This window comes from Athene cunicularia (genome assembly GCF_003259725.1).
Source record: "Athene cunicularia isolate RWA chromosome 3 unlocalized genomic scaffold, athCun1 chr3_part1, whole genome shotgun sequence".
In the NCBI taxonomy this organism is placed as follows: domain Eukaryota; kingdom Metazoa; phylum Chordata; class Aves; order Strigiformes; family Strigidae; genus Athene; species Athene cunicularia.
In genome coordinates, this window is record NW_020799097.1 from 95518656 (window position 1) to 95543789 (window position 25134).

General features: G+C 38.8%; 1 protein-coding gene across 1 annotated transcript in view; it reads right to left on the minus strand.

Moving 5' to 3' along the window:
• The window catches only part of PRKCE (protein kinase C epsilon), a 301137-nt gene that overhangs the window by 45961 nt on the left and 230042 nt on the right, over positions 1-25134 (minus strand). The window contains exon 11 of the mRNA XM_026845495.1: positions 9922-10076. Coding sequence (XP_026701296.1) covers positions 9922-10076 — 155 coding nt within the window. The remainder of the gene's footprint in view (positions 1-9921; positions 10077-25134) is intronic.

Genomic DNA, 25134 nt, shown 5'->3' on the forward strand with positions numbered 1-25134 from the left:
ACAGTTGTGCTATATTCCAAAGACATGTAGTAAACAATGTATTAAATTCAACATTGCCCAACACTGAAACAAATGTGGTTATTAGTTTAGACCCCCTGTAGCCAATTTGTAGCATTGTGTTAAGACTTCATAGGATAGCAAATGAAATATTAAGGGGCACTACACTATCATTCTCAACCCAGACTCAAACTTTAATTGATGACATGAAGTACTGTATTAGCAACAATACAGTTCAAACTTTTACTGTCCACCCTGCCCCAGGCCTTATCCCTTCCACTTTCTTTCTTACCCCCATGCTACCATCATTGCAATTAGGCAAACGTAACTGTGTATGACTGATTTTTAAATGGATCTTATTAAATAAGGTGTGTAAAAAATAAGCCCCATTTTCTATGGAGGATTTGGGGATTTTAGCCTAAATCTCTCTTGTATTGGCTTTACACAATTATTTTGGCCTAACTAAGAGCACCCATAGCTGAGCCACGGAAGAAAAGGCTGCAGAGGTAATGAATTATACCAGATTCGTAACCAAAACATTTCTAGCTTTATAAGTTATAGCACATTAATATCAGTTAATGTTTTGTTATTACTACACAGAGAATTTCCAGGATGCTGTTTCAAAATTTCTTCAGACCCTTTTGCTCATGGACAGAACAACTTCTACCCAGTCTGCAGATGTTTTAAAAATCGTAGCCAAATCCTTTTCTTATTGAGTCATGAACAGAAAACCACAACTTTTGTCCTACTGTGTGTGCAAGCATACTACTCGCTCTGACCTTGTGGAGGCTGACAAAAGAACCCCTCCTTTTTCTTTTGTGAGTTTTCAAAAGTTGAAAACCCAGTGTTGTCCAAAGGGTTTCTCTCACCTCTGCTTGGGGCATTTCACCCTCAGTGTCTGTGGAAACCATCTTACAGAGTTTAGGCAGAGGCAGTTTCAACCAGCTTGTAATGGACTGCCTGCTGCCTTGTGCCAAGGGGTACGCTGCTGAGCTGCTCTCTACTTTCCTTGTTCACAATCTGAGGATCCTTATATGCTATCAGGTATTTAAAGACTTTCATGTAAATGAGAATCAGGGCTTCTTTATAATAGTTATGGCCCCTTTGGACCTATTACAGATTATCAGCAAATGAACCGGCACATATTTGGTATGCCTTTTTATGTCCTCAGTATACAGTACCATAAACACCTGCTGCCTGTTATTGGTGGTTAAGTTTAGGCAAATATGTACTCAGGCAGTTTCTTAAGTGCATATTATTTTTGTTCTACAAGCACTCCTTTAGAGCTGCTTCAGATTTATTGATGTTTGGAAGCTTTAAAATATCTATTACCCACTTAATTGACCATAGCAATTCCATCTGACTCATTATTTGTGTTTGTTAGAATATATTTAGGCATTTACTTAAATGGGTGTTAATAGACCATAGGATCTCCCTTGGAAACCCTATAATAAATCAAGTAAATAGCTGGTGAAGTGCCATAATGCTTATTTGTTGCTACTTAATTTTATCCTTAATATTCCACATTTTGAACATATGAAGTTCCTCAGTTCAGGTTATTTGTGACCAAGCTTTCTTTGGTTGTTTTATTTTAGGGCACTGCTTCTGTATTATTCAGTTTCATACCAAGGTGCACCTATACCAGCTGCTATATTGGCTATCTAACGTTGAAGTCATCCCATCCCTACCTTCCCTTGCAGGGGCAATTGCATGCCCTAAGACTGGAATACCTTGTGAAGAATACTTTTACAACTGCCACTGTAAAATCTACAATAAAAAAATGTACACAACTGCATGTACTATTTGCATTTGACATGCTTTGAAGAATGGTATTTTCTGTGATTTCCATGTATCAGCAGAAGGAAATTAAAGTCTGGAGGAAAAAGTATACCTGTGTAAGTATTGGCATTATTTCTGACCTATCTCCTTTATTTTTTCTCTCTGCTATTCCTCATGACTGACTGCTGGAAACAAATTCGAGAAGCAGGAGGCGAGAAGTGAAGACCCATCTGGTGTGTACCTTGTGAGAAGTGCTGCTTGGGCTTCTCGTCATAAGCTGGATGCTACTGTACTGAATTCTTACAATCCAAAACATGATACCCCCCAACATAAGTCAAAATTCAGTATGGCGGTGGCAGGAGAGTGTCCCTCCCTGGGACCATCCATCCCTGTGTGCATCACAGTGCAGAAACCACACAAGCTCCCATCTCAGTAAAAGCTGGCCTTGGCCTCACTGTCATTCCTACTTAGCCCTGCTCCACATCTGCCTCTGCACATACTCAGTGCTGCTGAGATGATGAAGATAATATATTTCTGCCACTGTCTGCGACTCTAGGCAGCTGCTTGTTTGGAGTCTGTGAAACACTGGCAGCCAAATAAAGGGGCAGGCATTACTTCTGACACAAGAAAGTAAGCTAAGTGATCATTGCCACTCTGGCTTTGTTACCCCTCACCTTTACACTCATTTTCAGCATAGTCATGGCCACCTGATCCATTTTGTTCCACTTTCTGATTCACCTGGTTAGACTGTACCTAGTCTGTCCAAGGTCCTTCTGATGTAATCCTACCACTGTTTATTCCAGTAGCAGTAGAAACTTTGATGCACTCACCAAAATTGCTGTATTTTCTCTTTAGTTCATCAGGCCATTTTAGTTAAACCTCCCAGAGAACAATATTATTTCTGTTTTCTTACATGTGAGTACAAGTTGTCAGCTAAACAGACATTTTTAACATTTTTGAAAGTTTCTGTAATAACTCAGTTATGTTAGCTTTCAGACTGGCTAAATTCTTTTTCCACAGTCTTTTGCAATGATAAGCAAAATAACATATGGTTTTTAATAAGTGTATTCTGAAATGTGATGATTTTCTATTTTAAAATAAACGTATTTTCAATCTGAAAAGTCAAACCAAGGTCCCAAATCATCCAGGAAGCTGCATCATGCATATGAATAGTCCCACTGAATCAAAATTAGCCTATGAGTACAGTGATCTGCATGCAGAAATGTTTGCTGGAGCAGTGTCTAAGTGATAAGCTCTTTTATAACAAGGAGGTGGATAAAAGGTGGGGGGGAAGAGAGGGCAAGGAGAATAAATACAAACCTTGAGTCAAAAGTATCATGGCTCTGACCAGAAAATGGAAAAAGTTGTACGCAAATGTCTATTGAAGTGTATCCTCCAAATGTTCTTTTAAGGTTGTTTAGTATTTTTAGTATCATTATTTAAAAAACAGTAAATAGAGTTTCTTCCATGTTTTCATCTAATGTTTTGCATTACTTTCCAACTTTTCTGTTGCATCTCAAGAGCACAACAAAATCTCTATGAAATGCCTATCGCCTCAGAGCCACGTTTGCTGTGCACTTCTCTGTATTACTACGAAACATTGGCAGATGCATTCAATAGCATGCAAAAAGGTAAAGCCTCACCCTTAACGTGACAGGGTTTCAACACCACTGCAACTGGGTTACAGAAATATTTTCCATTGTTTGAAGGCAAACATGACTGAAGGGCACAGCGAAATTCAGTCCTAACTTTTGTCTGTTAGCAGCAGAATTACATTTAGGAAGCACCTTCAGATTTTTAATGCACTCTGAAACAAAAAGCGTTCTCTTTGTTCTGTTAGAAAATTGTTTGAAGAATATGATTTTGATGGAACTCATGTACATGTTTCTGTAGAAACAAAGCTGTGTCTCAGCATTTTAGGAAAACTACAGGGAGCGTATTGTGTCAGTACATTTCAGTTTTACATGTGCTGCAGCTCTAGTGGATTTTTATTCTGTGTATGTTTCGTTTCAGTTAACATTTCTTATCAAATGCAGAAAGATATCACACATTTCTTTCTGTTATAAAATAAAAGCATGAACATCAGCCATCTAAAATCACTGTCATTCACCCAGAAACAAATATGAATATGCCCTGTAACATTTCACTATCTGTTGAGAAGCACTGTCGCCCTTTCTACAAGCGTACCGGAACATGGCTACCCTCACAGGAATGTAAACTTGGCATTAACCCTGGCAGATTCCCACTCCCTGCCCTCTCTCATTTAACATTAACTCACTCCTATACTGTTATCAGAAGGTAAAGGTCATAGCTTTATTTACACAATACAGCACTATACAAACGGTCATTAAACAAAAAAATCTTGCACCAAATAAACATGAAGAAAAAAAACAATGCTGACCTCGATACCAGGAACTCCCCCTGGAAGTACCTTGTCATTCCCCAAATGAGGTCAATGGTGCTGGTCTATCCTTCTAAATATTAACTGCCCGGCACTGCTCCTCTGCATACCCAACTCCCACGCAAGAGCCAACTAAGGACTTTCTTATGTTCCAAACCCAGGAGAAATTTAGAAAGCATTCTACTGTTGGCAAGACCGCGTGGTTCATATCCTATTCCCACAGTCTTTACTCATCCTTCCACAGCTGGAAACCTTGTCAAAGGCTCTCCTATACGACAGCAGCCTTTAGCACAATACATAAGCTGGGCAGATGGCAGGGTGGACTCCCTCGGTCCGAATGCCAGAAGCCTGGGAACCAACCCTCCTTCCTGCTTCTCATCTCCCTAAGCCCCGCTCCTCTCCACCCCAGCCCACTGCCTTTTCCTGCGGGGAAGACATCCTGCTTATTTATGCGTTTCATGACTGCTGGCCTGCCTAGATCCAGCAAGAAAAAGTGCAAAGAGGGCAGGAGGCCACGGATTAAAATCCCATCGGAGCTCATGCTCAGTTTCAGAAACTAGACCAGGCAGAGCAGAGCATGGATGTAGCCTGGGGCACAAACCCAGCAAAAGCACTGGTCAGGTGGCATGGCTTGGGCAGTGGGCCCAGGAGGCACTGGGACTCAGACACACACAGCAGCACAGCTCGCTCCTTGCTTCCCGCTTTTACAAAGGTGATGGAAATAGTTTGTTGCTCACTTGCACCAGAAGCAAACTGTAATTTCCCTGTAGTAGACTCCTGCAACAGGCAGTTTATATGGGGAAGGGCTTGAGTTCAGCATATTCCCGTGCTTAGGTCTGAATAAGCTATATGAGGGTACAAGGTCTTTCTTGCTCTCCTTCATGCTCAAGCAGCAGTTTAACCTTTAACTGTTTAGAGTTGCAATAAGATGATCTTTACATACTTAAAAATAAATTTATACCAAAATGCTCCATGTCTAGTTACGTGTTTTATGAAGCCAAAGAGAAGAGGGGGGAGGAGGGGAATTTTATTTGGCTGCTGCCACTCAGAAATAACACAGTAAGGTAACTTGGGAGAATGATGACTTTTAACATGTTAACCACTGACCATGCAACATTTTCATCAGTGTAAATATAACTCCTCGTTACTCTGCCAAGGCTGCACTGAATCATACAACCGCCAGTGAAGTCAGACTTTCTAAATATTCTTATTTCACATAAAAACACACTAATGGAAATGCTTTTAATTTTAGGTAGTTCTTCTTTCTGACATACTGGCGTGTGTTACCCTGATAAACGGTAATGCTGGGAAAACTAATCATCCAAGGAAAAATTCAGTTAGTGTTCAAACAAGTTCTGAGGGTATTCGTGTACGGAAAAAGCCTGGAGGTATTCAAGGACTGGCATCAGCATATTTATATTCACATTCTCCTCAATTCAGTGTTAATATATCTTTCATCACGACTACTATACTAATTACAGAGTGCACAAAGCCTCATAAAGCTTCAGCAAGTTACAGGGTCGATTATTACTTCAGATTGCCGAGGAACATGGTAACTCAGAGTTACTAATGAGGACTCCCCTGCGACCAGGTCCTGTACAAATTGAAGGCAACAGCTCACAGACCTTACATTCCAAACCAAAAGAATGAGTTAACCCAAAGCAGGTGATACTAGTTTCCCAGATAAGACATTTTTCATCCTCTCAGGTGAACTGAAATTGTGTACATTCAGTTTCCTTCTTTTGTATTTCAGAGAGAGTACTCTGTTTAATCACTTGAATGGTCTGGGGACACCTGCATTTGTGTTAATGACATGGTACCTCATTCTAGTGCTGATGTCCCTGCCTGGGGAGACAACAGTTCTTTGCGTACTTCAGTCCATCATGGGCCATTTGTGTCACCTCACTTGAACTGCTGTGAGAGCCAGAGACACCCAGCCAGGTACTCCTGTACTCAGCACAACAACTGCAGGTGAAACAAGAACATATAACATTTACGTATATCTATGGAAAGTGTACAGGAATGTTGAAAGTCAGTACAAGAGGGAAGTATGGAACTAGCAGTTTCTTAACACCCAGTTTGTGGCATCTTCCTTATATGAGAATATATGTTAAACTCACAAAGACTGATTTTAAATATACCAGACTCTGGGGACAGATGACAGTGAACATAGTCCACAACCTTTCATCATTGTGTTCACTATCCAGTTCAGGTCACAGGCAAAATGAAATTCATAGTCTAGCCCTTAACTCCTGAAGCTTGGACACATTTTTTCAAAGTGGTGCAATTGCATAACACAAACAACGATGACTGCCAGAAACTGCAATTGAAACTTCTCTAGTGTCTGATTGACTCTACTTGTATTATCAGGCCCCAGCTTGACATGTGCCTGAATAGCTGAATGCCAGATGAGAGGGAAGGTGGCAGGGATAACGCAAATACTTCTATTAAGTTGTTGAAGTGTTTTTGACACAACAGTAACATTATACCCTTAAAAATGCCACATTGAAAATTATCTTAAAATTTATCTATCATACAAGATGCATTTAATAACAACAGTATCTTTATATATAAAAATTGTGAGGTTCATTTTTATTTCCAACATAAACTCAATAAACAAGAGGAAGGTACATAATTTCAGTGAGCACACAGATAATTGGACAAGTCTGGGAACAACTGGTGGGCCAGTTGCAAAGATGTGAATTTACAGAATAATCTCTACTGCCAAACAGGGAGCTAGCTTTCTCTTTGAACTTTAGGGGAAATGAAGATAAACTAGTTATTATAAAAGATGATCATTTAGTATCATCATAGCACTTTCTAAAAATCTAACCAACAAGCCAAAGCATGAGCTAAAGCTAGTTATTTACTTCCAAAAATATGACTATGTTTAGCTCCAAACAAATACTTCCACATACATGGCTGAAAAAAGATCAGAAGGTATAGGAGCTATTTTGAAACCTGCATTTCCATCAAACATTGTAGTTTATTTATATATTCCCCACTTTCCTTGAAGCATTGCCCACACAAGCAGCATTTCCCACTTTGGAGAATAACCATTAATTTCACACCGCAATGTTTTCTCTAGAGATATAATTACACAGAAGACAAGTATTCTTTATTAAAATATCTGAAGGCACGTCAGGTAGTTATGACTGGTAGTTATTCAAGAGGATAGGTTTTCTTTTTTGCTTTTCTTCCCCTTCCCTCCTGCCCCCTTTCCTTTCCTTGTTTGCCAGCTAATAAGAGCTCTGGAGATGTAAAGGAGTGACTTGATCCCAAGGCATTTTTAACATTGTCATAAAAGATGCAGTGAGGTATGGAATAATCAGGCTGAAACTCTTCTGCAAGACAACTATTCTAACATATGCTTGACATCAACAAATGCATTCTCCCAGGGCCTGGCACATTATGAATGAATTGTAATATTTTCTTACAATTAATTCTTTTAAGATAATCTCTAACTTCTTCATTCTATTTGTATTTTATAGATTAACTGGGATATACTTTTTAGGAATTGTTGAAGCTCCTGGTATCCCCTGGTTGGGAAAATAACTTATTACAGATATAACTATGCCCAGATCCAAAAGCCTCTGTCAAAGCAGAATACAACTAAATCTGTTCCTAATGTTCCTCCTGTTGCTTTTTTCAGTTTCTGCTTTCATCCTACAACTCACATTATTTCTCTTCTTTTCCCTCTTCTGATAATATACCCAATATAACACACTATTTACAATTTTAGTGTTTTACTGTAGCGTGCCAAAGACATGTCAGCATAGTCTCTGCATCAGAAGTTGAGTGTATCTTGCAAAGTCTAAATTACAAAGCACTGTCTCATCAGAATGACATTCTCTTGGGAGCAAAGCATTTTGACAGTAAAAAGTCACAGAAAGAACACAGGCACATGCAGTGATTCAATGCAGCCAGGAGCCAACACACAGAAAAAGCTACATGTAAGATGAGGGAAAAGAGGGAGAAAAGAGAAAGAGGAGAGAGAATAGGATGTGTGTCAAAGGATGGGAGCAGGGAGGGAAGAAGGGGAATGAATGCACACTCATAAAGCAGCAGGAAGGTAATTTTACCAATTCTTTCCTTCTGGTTCACAGAAATCACTAAACTGACCACTAATTACAAAGTGTCTAAACTCAAATTTTCAGGAAGAGGAAATTAGCTCAAGTCTTTTTATGGAAACAAATCCTCAAAATCTTTCACTTTTTAAAGTATCAATCTTGTAAAGTACCAATCTTGTCTGCTTCCCTTATGATGGATACTTAAAAATTCTGAACTTGCCATGTTTTTCTATCTAAATGTACAAATATATAGCTTTAGAAATAAATGTAGACAATGAATAGAAAATGTGATATGGGCAGTAAAGGTAAGAAATGTTCTGCATCTTCAGCACTTGAAAACAAAGATAGCAGTAGGGCCAAAAGTCTAACCCAGTATGCAAACATCATACTGGTGTCAATAAAAAGTGGAAATTAAGAGCTGCAGCTAGCAAAAAACTTTTCTAAAGAAAACTGGATTCTTGACTGAAAGACCACTTTCATGGAAATTCATATTCCCCAGGAGATGCAATGTCCTGCTGTTTGCTCTGTCTCTGGAAACGAGACTCCTTCTAAGTTTCTCTTTGAATCCCAGTTGGTGGGAAAATAAATGGCGTGTGATGGAAGTTATGACTCAGTCCTAGTTACTAAACATTTAAAATTCACTTATTCGAATTTCTAGTACTTTTAAGGTCAGCCTTAATATGAATGCAGGGATTGGACATCCTCATCTTGATGTTTCTGCTCAAGAGATCGGAGACGGTCTGTCATTGAGATGACTACCTCAAGTCAAAACTGATAACCTGAGAGAGGGTGAGAATATCAAGTGAATATCAAAACAGTTAGATTCACAGAAGTCAGAATTTTTAGTAGACAGGACAGACCTGTACCAGAAAAACTATAAGGCAGGCTGCTTGTGAAATAATGCCTGAATTTATTGCATGCAATGACAGGCGGCTAAAAACAAATAAAGCGAGGAAGGTGAAATGACAATATAAAGGACTTAAATAAACACATCAACAACAGGGGTAACATTTTCAAAATGATTCCCCACTTTTAATAATAAAAGCCTATTCCTAAATGTATTCTTCACCACAGCGCAACAATAAGCACTTCTTTTATGTGTGTGCATGGGTGTTGAAGACCAGAGGCGATGGAGGGGGGGGCAGGGGAGGGGCAGTGTAGAGGTTCAAATAGATGCGGGGCAGTTGCAAGCAAATCAAAATTGTCTGCAAAGAGCCACTTCCTGCTGGTGACTAAGCCTTCACCCAGTCAAGAGGAAGGGGCATAAGTAAAGCATTGCAAATGACCATCCTGATTGTATCAGAGTGGAGACAACTAGGACAAACAAACTCAGGAAGTGGCAGGGAGTTAGAAACCAAGAGGAAATCTATGGCACAGAGAGGAAAGTGAAGAGATTGCGCTGATCTGCAGAAAGGTCACCTCTGGGTCGCACTGTGCCAAGCTTTTTCAAAACCGCTTTATTTGGACTATAATACAAAACTGGCACACACAGCTGGCGACTGCTGCAGAGGCTATTCAAATGTTAACATTCTCAATGATAAACAGCCAAAAAAAGTTCTATGTAAGCAAATTGGAACAAACAACTAATCTAAATCTGGTTGCTAAGATACACAGGATTTCAGCCAAAACCAGCCTCAAGCCTCTAGAATACTTTATTTTTGATCAAAAAAGTACCTGTAGATGACGCCATGTTGGTGAAGAAACATGAGTGCTGATGTGACCTCTGCTGCATAAAAGCGGGATCGAGGTTCATCAAATTTGCGTGAGCGCTGGATTTGAAACATTAGGTCTCCTCCATTTACATATTCCATGACGAAAAAGAGGCGGTCCTGAAATTAATTAAAGAGTGCTATTTAGCGAATTTCTTTTAGTCACACAAAGGACTGCTTGAAGCTACACTTTAGGTGACTGGAACATTTACGTCAAGCAATGAAAGAAACAAACCCTACAATTCTGAAAAAGGAAAAGCTGACAACCAAAATCTCCCAACCCTAAAGAAAATGAGACAAGAGTCTCAAAGTGAAAAATGAGAAAAAGGGAATAGAATCAACATGTAGCAATAAGCAACACACATACAAATCTCCACACATATACATATGGAATTAGAATCAATTTTATATCCCAATGGAGATACTTAAATTATGCTGTTGCTTTTAAAATTTAGTCATTAACAATGATAGTCAATCCTGCCAACTACTGACAGGCTGCTGGGCAAATTTCAGGCTCCTTATTTCTTCTCTTATCTCTTACCAACTCCTTTGCCTGCAAAGCACCTTTCACAAATTATGTAAAAATGAATTAGGATTGTTATGATATAGAAACAAGTGCTGTCAATTTCGAACACATGTGACTTTTTGAATTGCCTCAAATTCTTATAAGATAATGAAATATAATTACGTTATTAAAATACATACAGGTTCTTTTCATTTTCTTCTGATGCTTATCATTTCAAAGTTCAAATTTTCAAGTCTATTTCCATGATGGAGAACTAGAAATGAACTAGAGAACCGCAAGGGATATTCCTAGGGAATCACCCCATCTTGGTGTGTTTCAGAAAAAAAACCCAAATAAAAGTTACACTCAGTGAAATAGTCAGAACTGAGAACACTAGTAAACTAAAAGTGTGCTTGGCACCTTGAAGCATTTATGATCTGAACTGGCAATGCAGATGAAGGCATAAGCAAAGAAATAACACACATCCACTTGATATAATTTAGATCCTATTTTTCATAATAATTTCTCATAAAAATTCATAGCTTTCCCTAATCTGTAGTAACAGCCCTAAATCATCAACTCTTTGCCCATTCACCCTTGGTTTGTAAGTCAAACTTCACATTCTTTATTTCCTTACTGTCAAATATCTACAAATACATTCAAGAGAGTTTAGACAGGGGTAAAAGTAATTCTCATGTGGTGTGGAGAACAGATCTGAGTGTATACTCCTTGCTCTGCACTAGCTCATGTGACACAAACATTTTGTTCTCCAGTCACATGATACACAGGTGTGTAAGCATAAGACTGCACCAATGGGAGCCCCTCTCCAACTTCTACATCACGCTGCAGTTTGGCTCTAGCTCATGGCGTCTGGTGTGCGAGGTTGAAGAAAAGGAGACAAGATATGACATTGCTTTGGACAAGTAAACCCAAGAACATGGAAGTTAACCTCCCACAAGTGAATCCAAGTCTGCAGATTACAAAGTCTATATGTTTGCTGTTCGTCTTTAATCATCTACTCTACAGCTCAGATTCAAAGCACAAGACTTAAAAATGCCCTTAAACTTAAGAGTGTGCATTAATCCTGCTCATTAAGTGCCTAAATGTTATACTTATCAGGGATGCTTCCTGGAGGAGTCTACAAATGTTTGGCTGACTTTTTGCTGATTACAGAAAGAGGATACAGAAAAAAAACTTGTGTCTTTCCCCCCTGTATCTTTGGAACACAGAAACTGCCAGACTGGATCAAATTCAAGATTTGAGTGGACTGGCATTCTTGGTAAAACAGTGCTAACAACATTGGTACATTTTCTAACATTTTTCTTGCCATTCCGTAGTAAGGAAACCTACTAAAGAATATCATCAAAGCTTCTGACTGTATCATAGCCTCAAAAGATCATGGCTTCAGAGCCATGCCTTTGTTCTTTTTGCAATTCTCAGTACCGCTGATAAGAAACATTAAAAATCATAGTGCTTATTTCTTGGCATTAGTGTAGATTTTAAATATCACCTTCTTTGCCTGTTCTAAGCAAAAATATGGGTCCTTGTCTTGTCTCTCTGGTTTCTCTCTGGAATCGATGAGAATTACAGCCTTGCTTTTAAAAGAAAATCTGATAGTTCTCAGATGGTCTTATGATTTCAAAAGCTAGAGCTTAAGGAAAACACCAAATGCAGTCAGTTTTGTGATAAAGTCAATCAAAAGCATAGCTATATTGGTACTGTAATGTATAAGAGGATACAACATCCCTAAGAAGAAGATGCAGTGTCCCTTTGAAACATGTTGCCTTAGATTATCTCACATGGATATAGTTCAGTGTTCAAGTACAAAAGCCATTTGGACCGCAGGCTGGGGAGTATCAGACTAACATTTGGCTAAAGTAACCTCCCAACACTTGATGAAACTGAACCTTCTTACATAGATGTTTTAACCTTTACATAGTCTACTGTCTGGATGTTAGTGGGCACAACCAGGGAAAGGAAGCTGCAGTACACATTCCCCTGAGGAGCCATACTCATTCCCAGTATTGCTACCCTTTTGCTGCACTTGTATCACGAGTATAAAATGATGCTGATGCAAAGTGATTGTGCTGTGTTGTACAGCTGTAACTCCCAAACGGTCATCCTCAACTTGCCATGCAGATGGGAGCTGCTCCCAATAGCGATACCACCACTCTTCCAATTGCCAGTGGCGGTGCACAAAACCCCCAAAAATCTGGCTTATACATCTGTTTAGATCAGGGCCATTTCCTAACATGTCAGGATATACATTGTATCATTTTTATATTAAATACTTCTGTGTTTGATCCAAGCAGAACCAGCGTTTTTTGTGACATCACCAGATGTCTAACTGCCAATTCTAAATATCAGAAATTGTGTTTAGTTCACAACTGAGGTACTTTTATTTTGGTTCCGTCCTCTGTAGGACATTTCCAGATGTCAACCAAAAATCTAACCTGGATTGTTTAGTAGAATATCTTGTCAATAGACAGCCTGAGCAAAAGCTTTAGCAGCAGCTCCATGTCCAGACCTGAAAAGTGCTAACTCTCCTATCCTCTTTAACATCTTCCTTATTATGCACATCCCATTCTCAATTTGAAGCAGTATTTCTGGCAGATTCTGCAGCTTAGTTCACCACCTCTTCAAAAGTATACCTACTAAAACCAGAATTAACAGCTCAGTGATTGAAACTGCTGTACTGTTACATTTTTCTGCTATATACAGATATTACAAGTTATTTTTCCAGCTTTCCTATGTGCACATTTCAGTTTCCTAATGAGAATTCATAGGAAAAAAAAAAAAAAGTTTGAAATTTCTGTTCTCTGTTTACAATGAGTTGGAAAAAGAGTTTGAGTTTGAGAGGAGAAAAATACTAATTGTCACCCTCTAGCATGGGGTAAACAATAAAATGAAAAACACACACATGCGCAGCAGGCCAGAGTCTCAACATAAGAAGGTACCATCTTTTTTGGATGAAATACACTCAGTCCCTATGAAAACTACTTTCTTTAAACTACTCTCTCATCTTTTGTTGGTCAGGACAACAACGCAATCATCTGGGACTCAGATTTACATGAAAATAGGATACATGAGAGAAAATTTTATGAACGTGAGCTGAGATTGGTAAATCCATTTTTTCTCCTGCTTCCTATAATCTCATCAACAGAGATACTGTTTTGATTTTTGCTGCTTAGACTTTTTTCTCAATCTTTCATGAGGAGTTAATGATCAAAATACAGGTTTCTAACACTTTATATCCTTTCTGTCATAATGTATGGACACGCACAGAGTAATCCAACGAGACCTTTGTGACTTCAGGGCAGAGAGGATTTCATCCTCAAACAGTAAATGTGAAACAACTGTATTATGGCTGATAGTATGCATCTTGCTACATGTATCACCAGCATATATCCAGATATTGAAGTGGGAAAATACAAAGGGAATGCCCTAAAAATTATGAATTATTAAGGGACAGCACAGTGAGATACAAGGTGTAACTTTATCACTGATTGTGTTCCATGAAAAAATTGAATGGGTTTAGTTTGGTCTGCATTATTTTTGGACTCTGTTTTTGTAACATTTGAGAAGTATGTTTTGAGCAATGTAATAAATGTAAAGCAGTCCTGTGAACTCTTTAATTATATAAAGGGAAATAAAAGGAAAAATCACAAAGACAGCATAGATTAATCCTATCTTGGCATCTATAAAGCAAAAAAAAGTACTGCAAAGTAAGTCAATATGTTTTCTGAAGTAAATAGATTCTTTTACAGGGTTTATTTTAGCCCTTAATCATACCTGCTTTTCCTTGAATTTCTCAGAAGGTATGGTTGAATGAGAATACATAAATAAATGGAAAGAAAACCACAGCAGAGAACATGGATAAGAGATTTTAAAAGCAAAGTGGACACGAAGTAAACAGGCTAGAAGTCAAGACAAAAAAAACCTCAACTTCATTCTTTATTTCCACAGTATTTTCTGACTATGGCTTTAACTTCTGAACTGGAATGCACAACTACCTGTCTTAACATCTCTATTATTCTATTCTCACCTCTTTAATTTTCTTAATTGAGATATTCTCCTGTGTAGGGAGAGGTGCACAAAAGATCTCACGATGTACAGAAAGAACAGGGAACTAAAGATCTCGCGATGTACGGAAAGGCGTATATAAAGCAATTGTGCAATTAATAAATCGAGCAAATAGCAAACACCATATTGGCATTTGTGCTTTTGTTCCTGCAAAGGTTTTAACCTCCTGCAAGGGTTAGCTGTGATCTGAGAGCCACATGTCTGTGGATTGGCAGGTAGAAAAAGACAGCTAATACCTTGCCACAACACTCATGCATGCTTTATGTTTTCAAAACTAGGCTCTAACAGCAACCTCTTGTAGTTTCTGTCCCTATCACTGTCTGGAGAAGTACACTTGTCACTTAAACTAGAAATCTTGCTTCATCTTTTCCCTCATTACACTTCTTTAATTGTGCCCTGATTTTGTTTTTCAAACCCTTAACATTCAAAATAGCCACCCTTTAGCTCTACAGCAAATCCTAGCTAATCCTCTACTCTTTATTCTGATTACTACCATAACCTTCTCTCTTCAGAACCATTCTCTGATTTTTAGTTTTATTTATGTTTTGTTAACACCAGCCTATATATGATGTGTACTCCCCACCAGTTTATATTTGCTTGGTTTTAGATGTTATGAACTCCACTGGACAGAGCTTCTACCTCTTGTTCCTTTTGGAATAATGTGTAAGTTTTTAATGGGGGAACATCAATAATAATAATAAACTCGCAGGATGTAACAGACTCAATCCAGCTCCTTTTTGTGGAGGTGTGATTAATGACCAAGACCTCCCTACTAGTAAAACCAGATAATCTTGCCAATCAATTTTGATTTAACAGATGACACTATACGGTCCATTATTTGTTTAGATGTGGAATAATACCATTGTTGAGGAACAAGCTTCTACGTAAATGCTGTATAAAAGCTTAGACGTGGAAAGACTTTGATGTATTGTTTATATTAATTATTGTGTAGCCCTTAAAAGATTTTTTAAAAATTGTTATCAGTCATTAACCTGTCTGTCCTTTGTTTGCTTTCCAATTAAAATCTCATTAATGTTAGACTGCAGCTTAAAGACAATCCATTGATAGACTTAAGGCCAAGTACAATCATCACTGCAATCTGAATACAATTTTTTTTCCTTTCAAACAAGTCTTACCAGCTGGGCGACCCAATATGCAGTTCAGAACAGCCTCATTACTGAGATACTACAAACCAAAAATAAATCATGCAATCCATCTCCCAGTTTCAAATCCAAGATGTGCATCCATGCTACAAGCCTGAGAACAAATCTTTTCACTACTGTTTTTGTCTTCCAGTTCAACACTTGCAATGCTTAAAACCAGAAAATTCAGGAAAGACATCAAATGTGGATTCCTCAAGTAAAATTCACAACTGATAGGTCTTACCCGCCCACTCCAACTACCATTTTTTCCTTGTTTTCATACAATTTTCTGTGAAAAATTCTTCTTGATTATGGCTAGTTCCCTAAATTAAGTTCTTTGTGTGAGTACACTTTTTTCCTCCAAATTTCAGAAAGTCATATTTGAACTGAATTTCTCCAGAGGCCACTTAAAATATCAAGGAAAATAATATGTATGTTAAACACAGGCAAACTTAAATACAAAATAATTCCTGTTCTAGTAGAGTATTGTTATGTAATAGAATATGTTTAGCCAAGAAACTTGTTGCAAAACAAAAGTCAAAGATAAAACTTTTATTGCACAAGAAGTCAGATGAATATTCATCACAACCTTGGTATGCTCTGTAAGATGATATTTTATTCATATCATGCATGTATGGAATTCTTTTCCAACTAGTACAAAACTGTGATTACTTAATTATTTAAACAGGAAACTCAAACAGTTTGTTTAAAATTACCTAAAACTACAGCTACTGTCCCACCCCTCAGAACTTGAAAACATTTCCTGCTTCTGATGGAAACTGCACTACCACACTGTACACAGAACTATATATGCAACACATTCAACACCCTGAACAGAAGACTAACCAGGATGGCAGATTCATCTTCCACAATCCCAGCATTAGGAGGGATAAATATAAAACCAAGAGAAAACCCAGGCACAACACTGAAGAAAACAACAAAAAGCTTTCTCCTGTTCATTTGACTGCTTTTTGAAGTTTATGGTAACAGTCTTCAGCAGGACACCACAACATATTATCTGTCACTGATTTCAGTGTTTATACTCAGGGCTAATTGTGTTGTTTTTCCTGTTTTGTACCAGTGCTTTCATAGAGTTCCAAATAAGAAGGGAACAATTTCTATGAATCCCATATTTCTTGGAATAAATGCCCTGTACATAGAAAGTGCTATCTTAAATTTCACACAGGATATTTGCAACTCCCACTTAACAAAAAATGCATGCATTCAGATTTTGTATTAAAGAATTTTTTTTTTCAACCAGACACTTCAAATTTCTCTCAGGTTGGTGAATACTATTACAGCTAGGGATTTATTGCTCAGTTTTACTCAGCTTTGCCCAGTATTCAATTCTGAATCCAGTTTTTTGCCCTTGGAAGAAAGAATGACCTCAAAGTTAAAACAGAGATTGGAGAGACACAGAATTGGATAAAGAAGTCTTGCAAGGTCATCTAGCTTATCCCACAGCTGACAGGCAGGATCAGCTGTACCTAAGCTAAGGGGAACTAACCTTTTCAGTGCTGCAAGGCAGTCTCTAGGCACTGTGAGCCAGTGATCTAACCGTGAACCTGAACAGCCCTGCTGAGTGGACTCCATTTGGTCCACAAAGACCTAGAAGCAGAAGTCTCTGCTAGTCTGGCCTGCTGGAGGGTGAGTGGGTGTGTCTGCACTCTATTGCAGTGGAGTCTCCTGCTGTGCCAGAAATGCTCTGTTCCCTTCTCAGTCCCATCATCAGCATCAGAGGCCAGTAGTGAATAGTATTCCTTGAACATGTTCTGCTTTGAAGGTCAGAAAATTGCATTAGTTCCTGAAATTAATCTGATTGGCTCTTAAAAATCACTACTGATAAGCATTCCTTGACCTCCACTGGCACTCCTTTTCAGTACTTACAGAAAATACCACTGGAAACTCGATCACTGCTGCAAACCATTTGCATTACTTCTTGTGCTTATCTTACTCAAAATATCAATTCGTAGCTGGGCTGCAATTTATATATTACCTTCAGAGAAACACTTCTGCACTTCCCACCTTTGTTTCTTATGCAAAGAACTAGTTATTAATTTTTCTTGATTTTACACAACTGATCACAAAATGTTTCTCATTCCATTCATAGAGACCCCTGACATCATGTCAATTGAGAGCCTATGGGATAAAAAAACACTTTTAAAGTCTTGAAAATTATTTCAAGAATAGCTGGTCCTCTCTACCCTATCATATCATACTATGCAAAAGACCACAAAAAGCTACAAATCACATACAATTAGTTTCCAAACTGTGCTTTCAGAATAAGTACAGGGAGTCTCAAAATCTTTACACTGTATTACTGTAAAGACTTGCATTGTAGCATTTACTCATCTATAATGTGAGTCACTGGAAAAGGGTTTTTAAGCAAGATGTTTGTCTGAGATCTCTAATCTTCATAAAGCAGACTTGGTATGTTGCTTTTGTCATGGGAGATTTATGTTGCCTCCCTGTGGAATATCAACTGATACTACAACAGAATGGGGTTTTTAACATATTTTTCATGCCCCTAATGCATCCCACAGTACTGGTCAATAAGGAAAATATGGCTAGTGTATGTACACTGAGATAAACTGGCTGGCTGGGGGTGGGAGACTTACTATGTGCCAGCAGTAGGTCACAGAACTATGGAAATTACAACTTAAAATTCAAAGCAGGAAACATTAGCCAGGATCTTGAGGACATCACCTATTCTTTTCAAAAAATGTCAAGGGATGATTAGATTTTACCTAGACTGGCATTCAAGAAGGAAGCCTTGTTTAATGATTTTTCCAAAGGCAGATCCAATAATCCTCTAAAATGGTCCAAAATGAAGAGAAGCCATCCTGTCCCAAATTCGTAGAGAGTGAAAAAGTGTGCCACTGGTTATTCCCTTAGCACTAATATTCTAGAGAAGTTCAATTAATTGTTTCAATTATTCAAAGAATTTAATCCCACATTACTGTGGGACGCAAAATTCACTAACTTCGACATCACTTTTCAAATGTACAGGTCTTCTTTGTAGCATAAATTTTGGAATACGATAAAGTATGGATATGAATAAAACCTATACCCTAAAATCTGCAACTAACAATCACATATACGCATCAGAATAACAGATAAAAGTTACATCCCTTAACCAGAGCTTCTTCCTCTGTAATTTCCAAATACCTGATGTTTGAATACAGTCTTCCTACTATTTTTTCAGATTACTATCTGGACCAAATTTGCTATGCATTCGATTAGTTGGTGTATCAGGCTCATATCAGGGCAAGTAAAAAGAAAATATGGTTAAAAATTTCATTAATCCATTTAAAAAAAAATAATTCAAAGTTTAGACTAATTCAATATCGCACAGAAAGAGCAGGTGGAGAGTTGTCAGTCTGCTCTCCATAGAGCTGTCATTTTACTTACTGAGAGTATGACATAAAATTCTAGCTCTACCTGAGATTTTTGAATACACAAAAATTTCCTATTAAGACTCTAAAATATTATCATGTGAGTGCAAGCACTTCCTTTTTTTTAGTTTCTTCCCACTTTAAAAAAGAGTTACATTTTTGGATTTTGTTCTTCTCAGTCACTAATGGATATTATGCCTTCTGCCTATGTGAATGCTTTCTGTGACAACTGTAATATATCTAATGTTCTGACACAGCATCTACATGGCTTAGTAGTGAGATTCTCTTTAGTTCAGATGGGTTTAGATCAGGATTAAATTTTTAATGCTGTAATATGTGGAATTTGTTATCTGAGGGCATGCAATTGAAGATGCAGAAAAAATTATATGCATTGCCTTTTCATCATTTCGATCCCCTATCACCTAACCTTAGAAATTAACTGAAACAAAAATAATTCTAACTTTGGGAAAATCTTTAACCTCCAATTATCCTGGAGAGATATGTGTTCTGTTGTCACTGGACTTTTCTAGGAGTTGGTGCCAATCTTTCAGACTGCCCCAAGCTGCTGCATTGGTAGCCACAAGCTCCAACGGCCAGCTCAGGGAAGGATTGCTGCTCACTGGGGTGGTAACCCTGATCCCTATCTGCTCCCAAGCAACCCTGAGAGTAGGGACCCCAGAAGTGTGACAGCTACTGTAATATGCTCTTTGTGCCCTTCTTATACAAGGGAGAAACACAACTGGAATCCTCTGCAGAAATGGTGTGTTTTGTAGTTCTATCACTTCAAAAGGGGTATCAAGTAGGAAAAGCTTCTCAGGCCATTTCCCTAATACCTTCATTTGATGACAGATAAGCTGTGAAAAGTGCCTTTTATGAAATTCTTTGATCTCATCTTCTTTTGGTGTTGTTTGAAAAAAAGAACTGTTCTGGTGAGATAATTTTAAAGACCTCTCATTTAATGGCCTGATGCACATGGCAGAAAATTATATCAAGCCTGCAAAATGTCATTATGCAGAAAACGTTACAATGTGCAGGCAGCTATTAATATTTCTTTGTTCTGATTCTTATAGGAAAAATATAAACACTATCTTCCAATTAGAACTAACAATATACTTTTTGAAGGCACTTCAGAAATTCTAATAACAACTTTTAGCCTGTTTGTATTCTAACAAGGAGCTTAGACAGAGATGGCACATGTCCTAGGCATCTCTTCAGCCCGTAGGCTGTTTCTGGAACCTTTCTTGTCCTTATAATTTTCTTCTAAAGTTTTCTTATGCTGTCTGGGCATCTAGTTTACATCTTTGAGCACACAGAGAAATGCATCAGATGCTACACAACTAACAGAGAACACTCTGGGGAATGCAGCCAGTTGGTCCAGCAGCGGCGGTATCAGAAGGAAAAGGAACCCAGTTAAGGAAGATAATGAAAATGATGGGACAAAATACTTTTCTGGCAACTATTTTCTGATTAATTATTCTTTATTGCTGAAAAAAACAACCAGAAGTAATTAGCTGAGTGGGCAAGACTTTATATCACAGCCATGATATACTGCAACAGTGCAACTGGCTGATCAAAAGGCAGCAGTTGTCTTCTCAGATCTATGAAACTGTCAGTTGTAGACCAGGAGGAAACTACAATGTCTTTACTAAAGAGCTAATTGTATAAAAGCCATGCAGACAAAGAAATTGTTGAGATATTATTTCTAGTGACATATATCAGGACCAGGCACACTGAACCAAAACAAGCACTACAGCAGAAACAGATGAGCATATTTTATATTTAAATTTCACTAACTGTTTATATTTTCAGAATTTGTAAGAAAAGAAAGCACAGATGTATAGTACTTTCCCTTCTCCCCATGCAACAACAAATTTTTGTCATTGCACCAGACTGTGTAAGGAGAGGTGTCTTGTGTTTGGCACTGGAAAAACCTGCCCCTTATTCCAGCGCAAAATTGAACATGCCCATAAACAGAGTAGTAGACGCTGCAGAAGGAAAGAAGGCAAAGCACACAGGTACAAAAAGTTATTCAAGCATTCAACATGATGTAAGTTAACTTGGCTAGTAGGAGCTTGACGTGAACATTTGTGCATTTATTAAGAAAGAAGTAAGCCAGAGTTTTCCAAAACCTTTCAAACCAACCTCTTTCCCCGTAATGTGGAAATGAGCTTTGGAGAACTGTGCTGCAGCAGGGCCAGCTTATATGTGTACTGCCTAGATATTCCATTTATGATGCTCTGTGGGCTACAGAAACTGTTGCCACCAGATATTCTTTACTGATTTTAAATTGTTATTTTTGCCTAAGCAAAAAAGTGGGGGTGAGTGAAAAGACTTGTGCTTCCCCTCCAGCTGTTTTTTTTTTCCTGAAGGGGAATCACCAAATGAAACTCAGGAAACAAAGTATGAGCATTACACGGAGGGCTTTTACCAATTTCTCAGTACAAGCTTCTTGTTCTTTGGAGCTGATAATTTTCCAGTCTCTAGCTGGCTACCATCTCCCTTACATTCATCAATAGCTCATTCATAATTAATGTTCCCATCAGAGTGCTTCTTTGCATGTTCTTCATACTTCCTTACTCTTATAACCAACTCAATCATTCTGCACTAAGGAAAAAAATAATTATTCACTGATGCACCTAGCAGCACACAGTATTTTGTATTCAGCAATTTTACACAAGTCAGAGAACAATAAAACATTCTCTGGCCTTGTTTTAGGCCTTGATTTACTAATTTTTGTTCATTAGACTAGGCCACAGACTCCTATAGGACATTTTGTGAGATTAAGTGGTAAGAAATTGGCTTATTTATACTTTTAGAAAGTTTGTGGTGGGAGAGGACAGGGAATCCTGTGCTCCATCCAAAAGAAGGAGATGAATGAAGTCTTTGGAAACATGAAGATACTCACTACCAGAGAAACAGCTCTTCTCTATTATGTGAAGCGTTTCAGTAATGTTCCCACGTACTTAAAAACAAAGGTCAGCCAGTGACAACAGTTGGTTCTAGCTTGACAACACAGCAAGAAACTTCTACTGCACTGTGATCATCCAGATGGAAAATTTATATGAAATACTGTCATATCAGTTCACAAACTATGCCCTGGATGCCAGAAATAACTCAAAGTCTACAGTTTACTTGAACATGATGTTCTGAATAGTAAAAAATAGTTGCATTTGTACTAACAAAACCTGGCTGAAGATTTCAAGTTCCTTAAAATGAGACATTAGCATGAGTAACCGTGTCTCCACTCACATGAAAGAAAAACAGCATAGTATTATTTTGCAGTCTTCACCAAAGAGACTTTCTTTTGGGGAACTTGGCTGAGCCAGAACAAAATAATTATGACAGCAAAAATAGATGTGCTGCTGCTCTAAAGTTAAGAAATCTTTCCATACGGAAATATCTAATTCCAGCTTTTCCTTCAGGACCTCTCTTTTCTTACAGGTATTAATTAATTAATTGTACTCTAACAGTGATAGGCACATTAACATGCTAATGTTAATTTCCTCAAATTCAAGCTCAGTCCTTCAGACTGTACATACACACAAAAATATGTTAAGCCTAAATGTATATTATTATTAGTTGTAATAAAATACCATAACAAGATCCAGTGACAGACCAACTTTCCACTAATACTGTACTTAGTAACAGAGACTGAAAGCTCCTCTGCACAGGCACTCATTGTACGCCAAGAAGGGGTAGTGTTAGGATACACAGGAAGAAACAGCAAGACAACTAGTCAAAGCAACACTAGGAAAAGTGCTTGCAGGGCATCTGCTGCCTAACATGAGAGAGTTGCAGCCTTTGCTAAGTGCTGGAGCTGCTGCTGAAGCCTCAGGGACCATCTCACTTTGCTAAACTCCAGGGATTGCACGTTATACCTCACTTTTTACAGGTGCCCAGCCTATTTCTCACTGAGCAATCTTCATTGCATTGACTGCAGCAATGAAAAAGATGCTCACCTACACATTGAGAAGTGTATCCATTCAGAAAGGACAACACAAAATTATCACTGAATCAGGCTGTTTGGGAAGAGACAGACTGAAAGACCTGTTGCTAACTTCACGCCCAGTGCAAGGCCAAACACAAAATTGTGTCCTCTCTTCATCTCCTATTACACTACCTTTCATACTCCTAGGCTGCCCTAGGTAACAGTTAACAGTTTCATTAGGTAGTGCTAATATATAATAGTTTCTCAAGATTTTCAGTGCTTTTCCTGAAACCTCTCTGTGAAAACATGACAACGTCAAAATTCCCTTGTCATGGGGAGATGGAGGTCAGTATGAAGAGCAATTTATGGGCAGAGCTTCCACCCTGGGTAAATATTCTGAGCAAATCCCTGTGCAGCCTCTGTTACCAAGTAGAAACCAGATAATCTGCTCTGCTAGAGAACAGCTGCCAGAGAAGGAAACTTAACCTTCACATGCTCTCTCTTCTGTCTCTTGTGCATACCACTATTCCACTCACCAATTCAGTGTTTCATGCTTTGATTTGCTCTCATGCAGAAAAAAACCCAGCAAATACACAACAAAAAGAGAGAATGCAATTATAACTATAAACAAAGACTAAATAGGTGAACATATAACATGATTAATACAAATCCAAATAAATACATCTACTTCAAAATAACTGAAATATGCACAGATCCTCCTATTCAGCAAATGGTAAGAGGCCAGCATACACACAGAGAGCGACCACATGAACTGATACAGGGAGATGAGGACTGTGACAGACTATCTCAGTACAGGAGTATGCTGAGCTGAGTGTTGTCACTCTCTGGAGCCTCAAATTTAGCATCCAACCCTCTTTGCACTTACAAAATTGCTAGTGATAGAGTCAAGGCCCTGAGGGCATTTACAGGCCCCGATGTCCCTGCCCAACCTCCCCTGGGGAGGAACAGCCCCTCAACGCTGCCTGTGGGAGCCCTGTTTCAGTCCAGCTCAGGGCTGTAGGGGTGCACCTCTGGCCCTGGTTCCCAAATGAACCCTGGACCTGGTTCATCACCACACTAGGGGCACCTTTAGAAGCACCCATCTCTGCTTGTCACATCTGGATCCTGTGGGTCTGTGCCAGACAGGGAGGGTGGCCTGTGCTGGGTCACTCTCAGTGCCTGATGCTCAGGCTGGCTCTTACTCTCACTGGCAGATAGTGCTTATCTATTTCCAAAGGTATGGATATATTTGAACCAATAGTGGTTAAATTTATACCTCCAAAGGAAGTACAATGTGATATTCAGGAATTTCAGGTACAGGAAGATTTTCTGTCTGAAACATAGGTTGTCCCGTGCATGACTTAATCACTAGCCAAACTGCTTCTGGGAAAGAAAGTGGAGGGAAAGATGTCTTGGCTTACTATGGAGATGGCAACTGTCTCACAGGTTACAGAAGAGATCTTTGCTCTGGACTGAGTAAGGCTGAACTCCATCCAAAACTCAGTAAAATGTTAGTAGGCTTTAAAACTGGATCAGCAACTGGATTTCCCCTGAATCACAGAATCATCTAGGTTGGAAAGGACCCTGGAGATCATCTAGTCCAACCGTTCGCCTAGCACAGTTCCCACCTACAGCATATCCTTAAGCTCTAAATCGACCCTACTCTTGAACACCTCCAGGGGTGGGGACTCCACCACCTCCCTGGGCAGCCCATTCCAAAGCCCAACAACTCGTTCTGTAAAGAAATGCTTCCTAATATCTAGTCTAAACTTTCCCTGGTGCAACTTGAGACCATTCCCTCTTGTCCTATCACTTGTTACTTGGTTAAAGAGACTCATCCCCAGCTCTCTGCACCCTCCTTTCAGGGAGCTGTAGAGGGCGATGAGGTCTCCCCTCAGCCTCCTCTTCTCCAGACTAAACACCCCCAGTTCCCTCAGCCGCTCCCCATACGACCTGTGCTCCAGACCCTGAACCAGCTTCATTGCCCTTCTCTGGACACGCTTGAGTCATTCAATGTCCTTTTTGTAGTGAGGGGCCCAAAACTGAACGCAGGAATCGAGGGGCGGCCTCACCAGTGCCGAGTACAGGGGTCAGATCCCTTCCCTGTCCCTGCTGGCCACGCTAT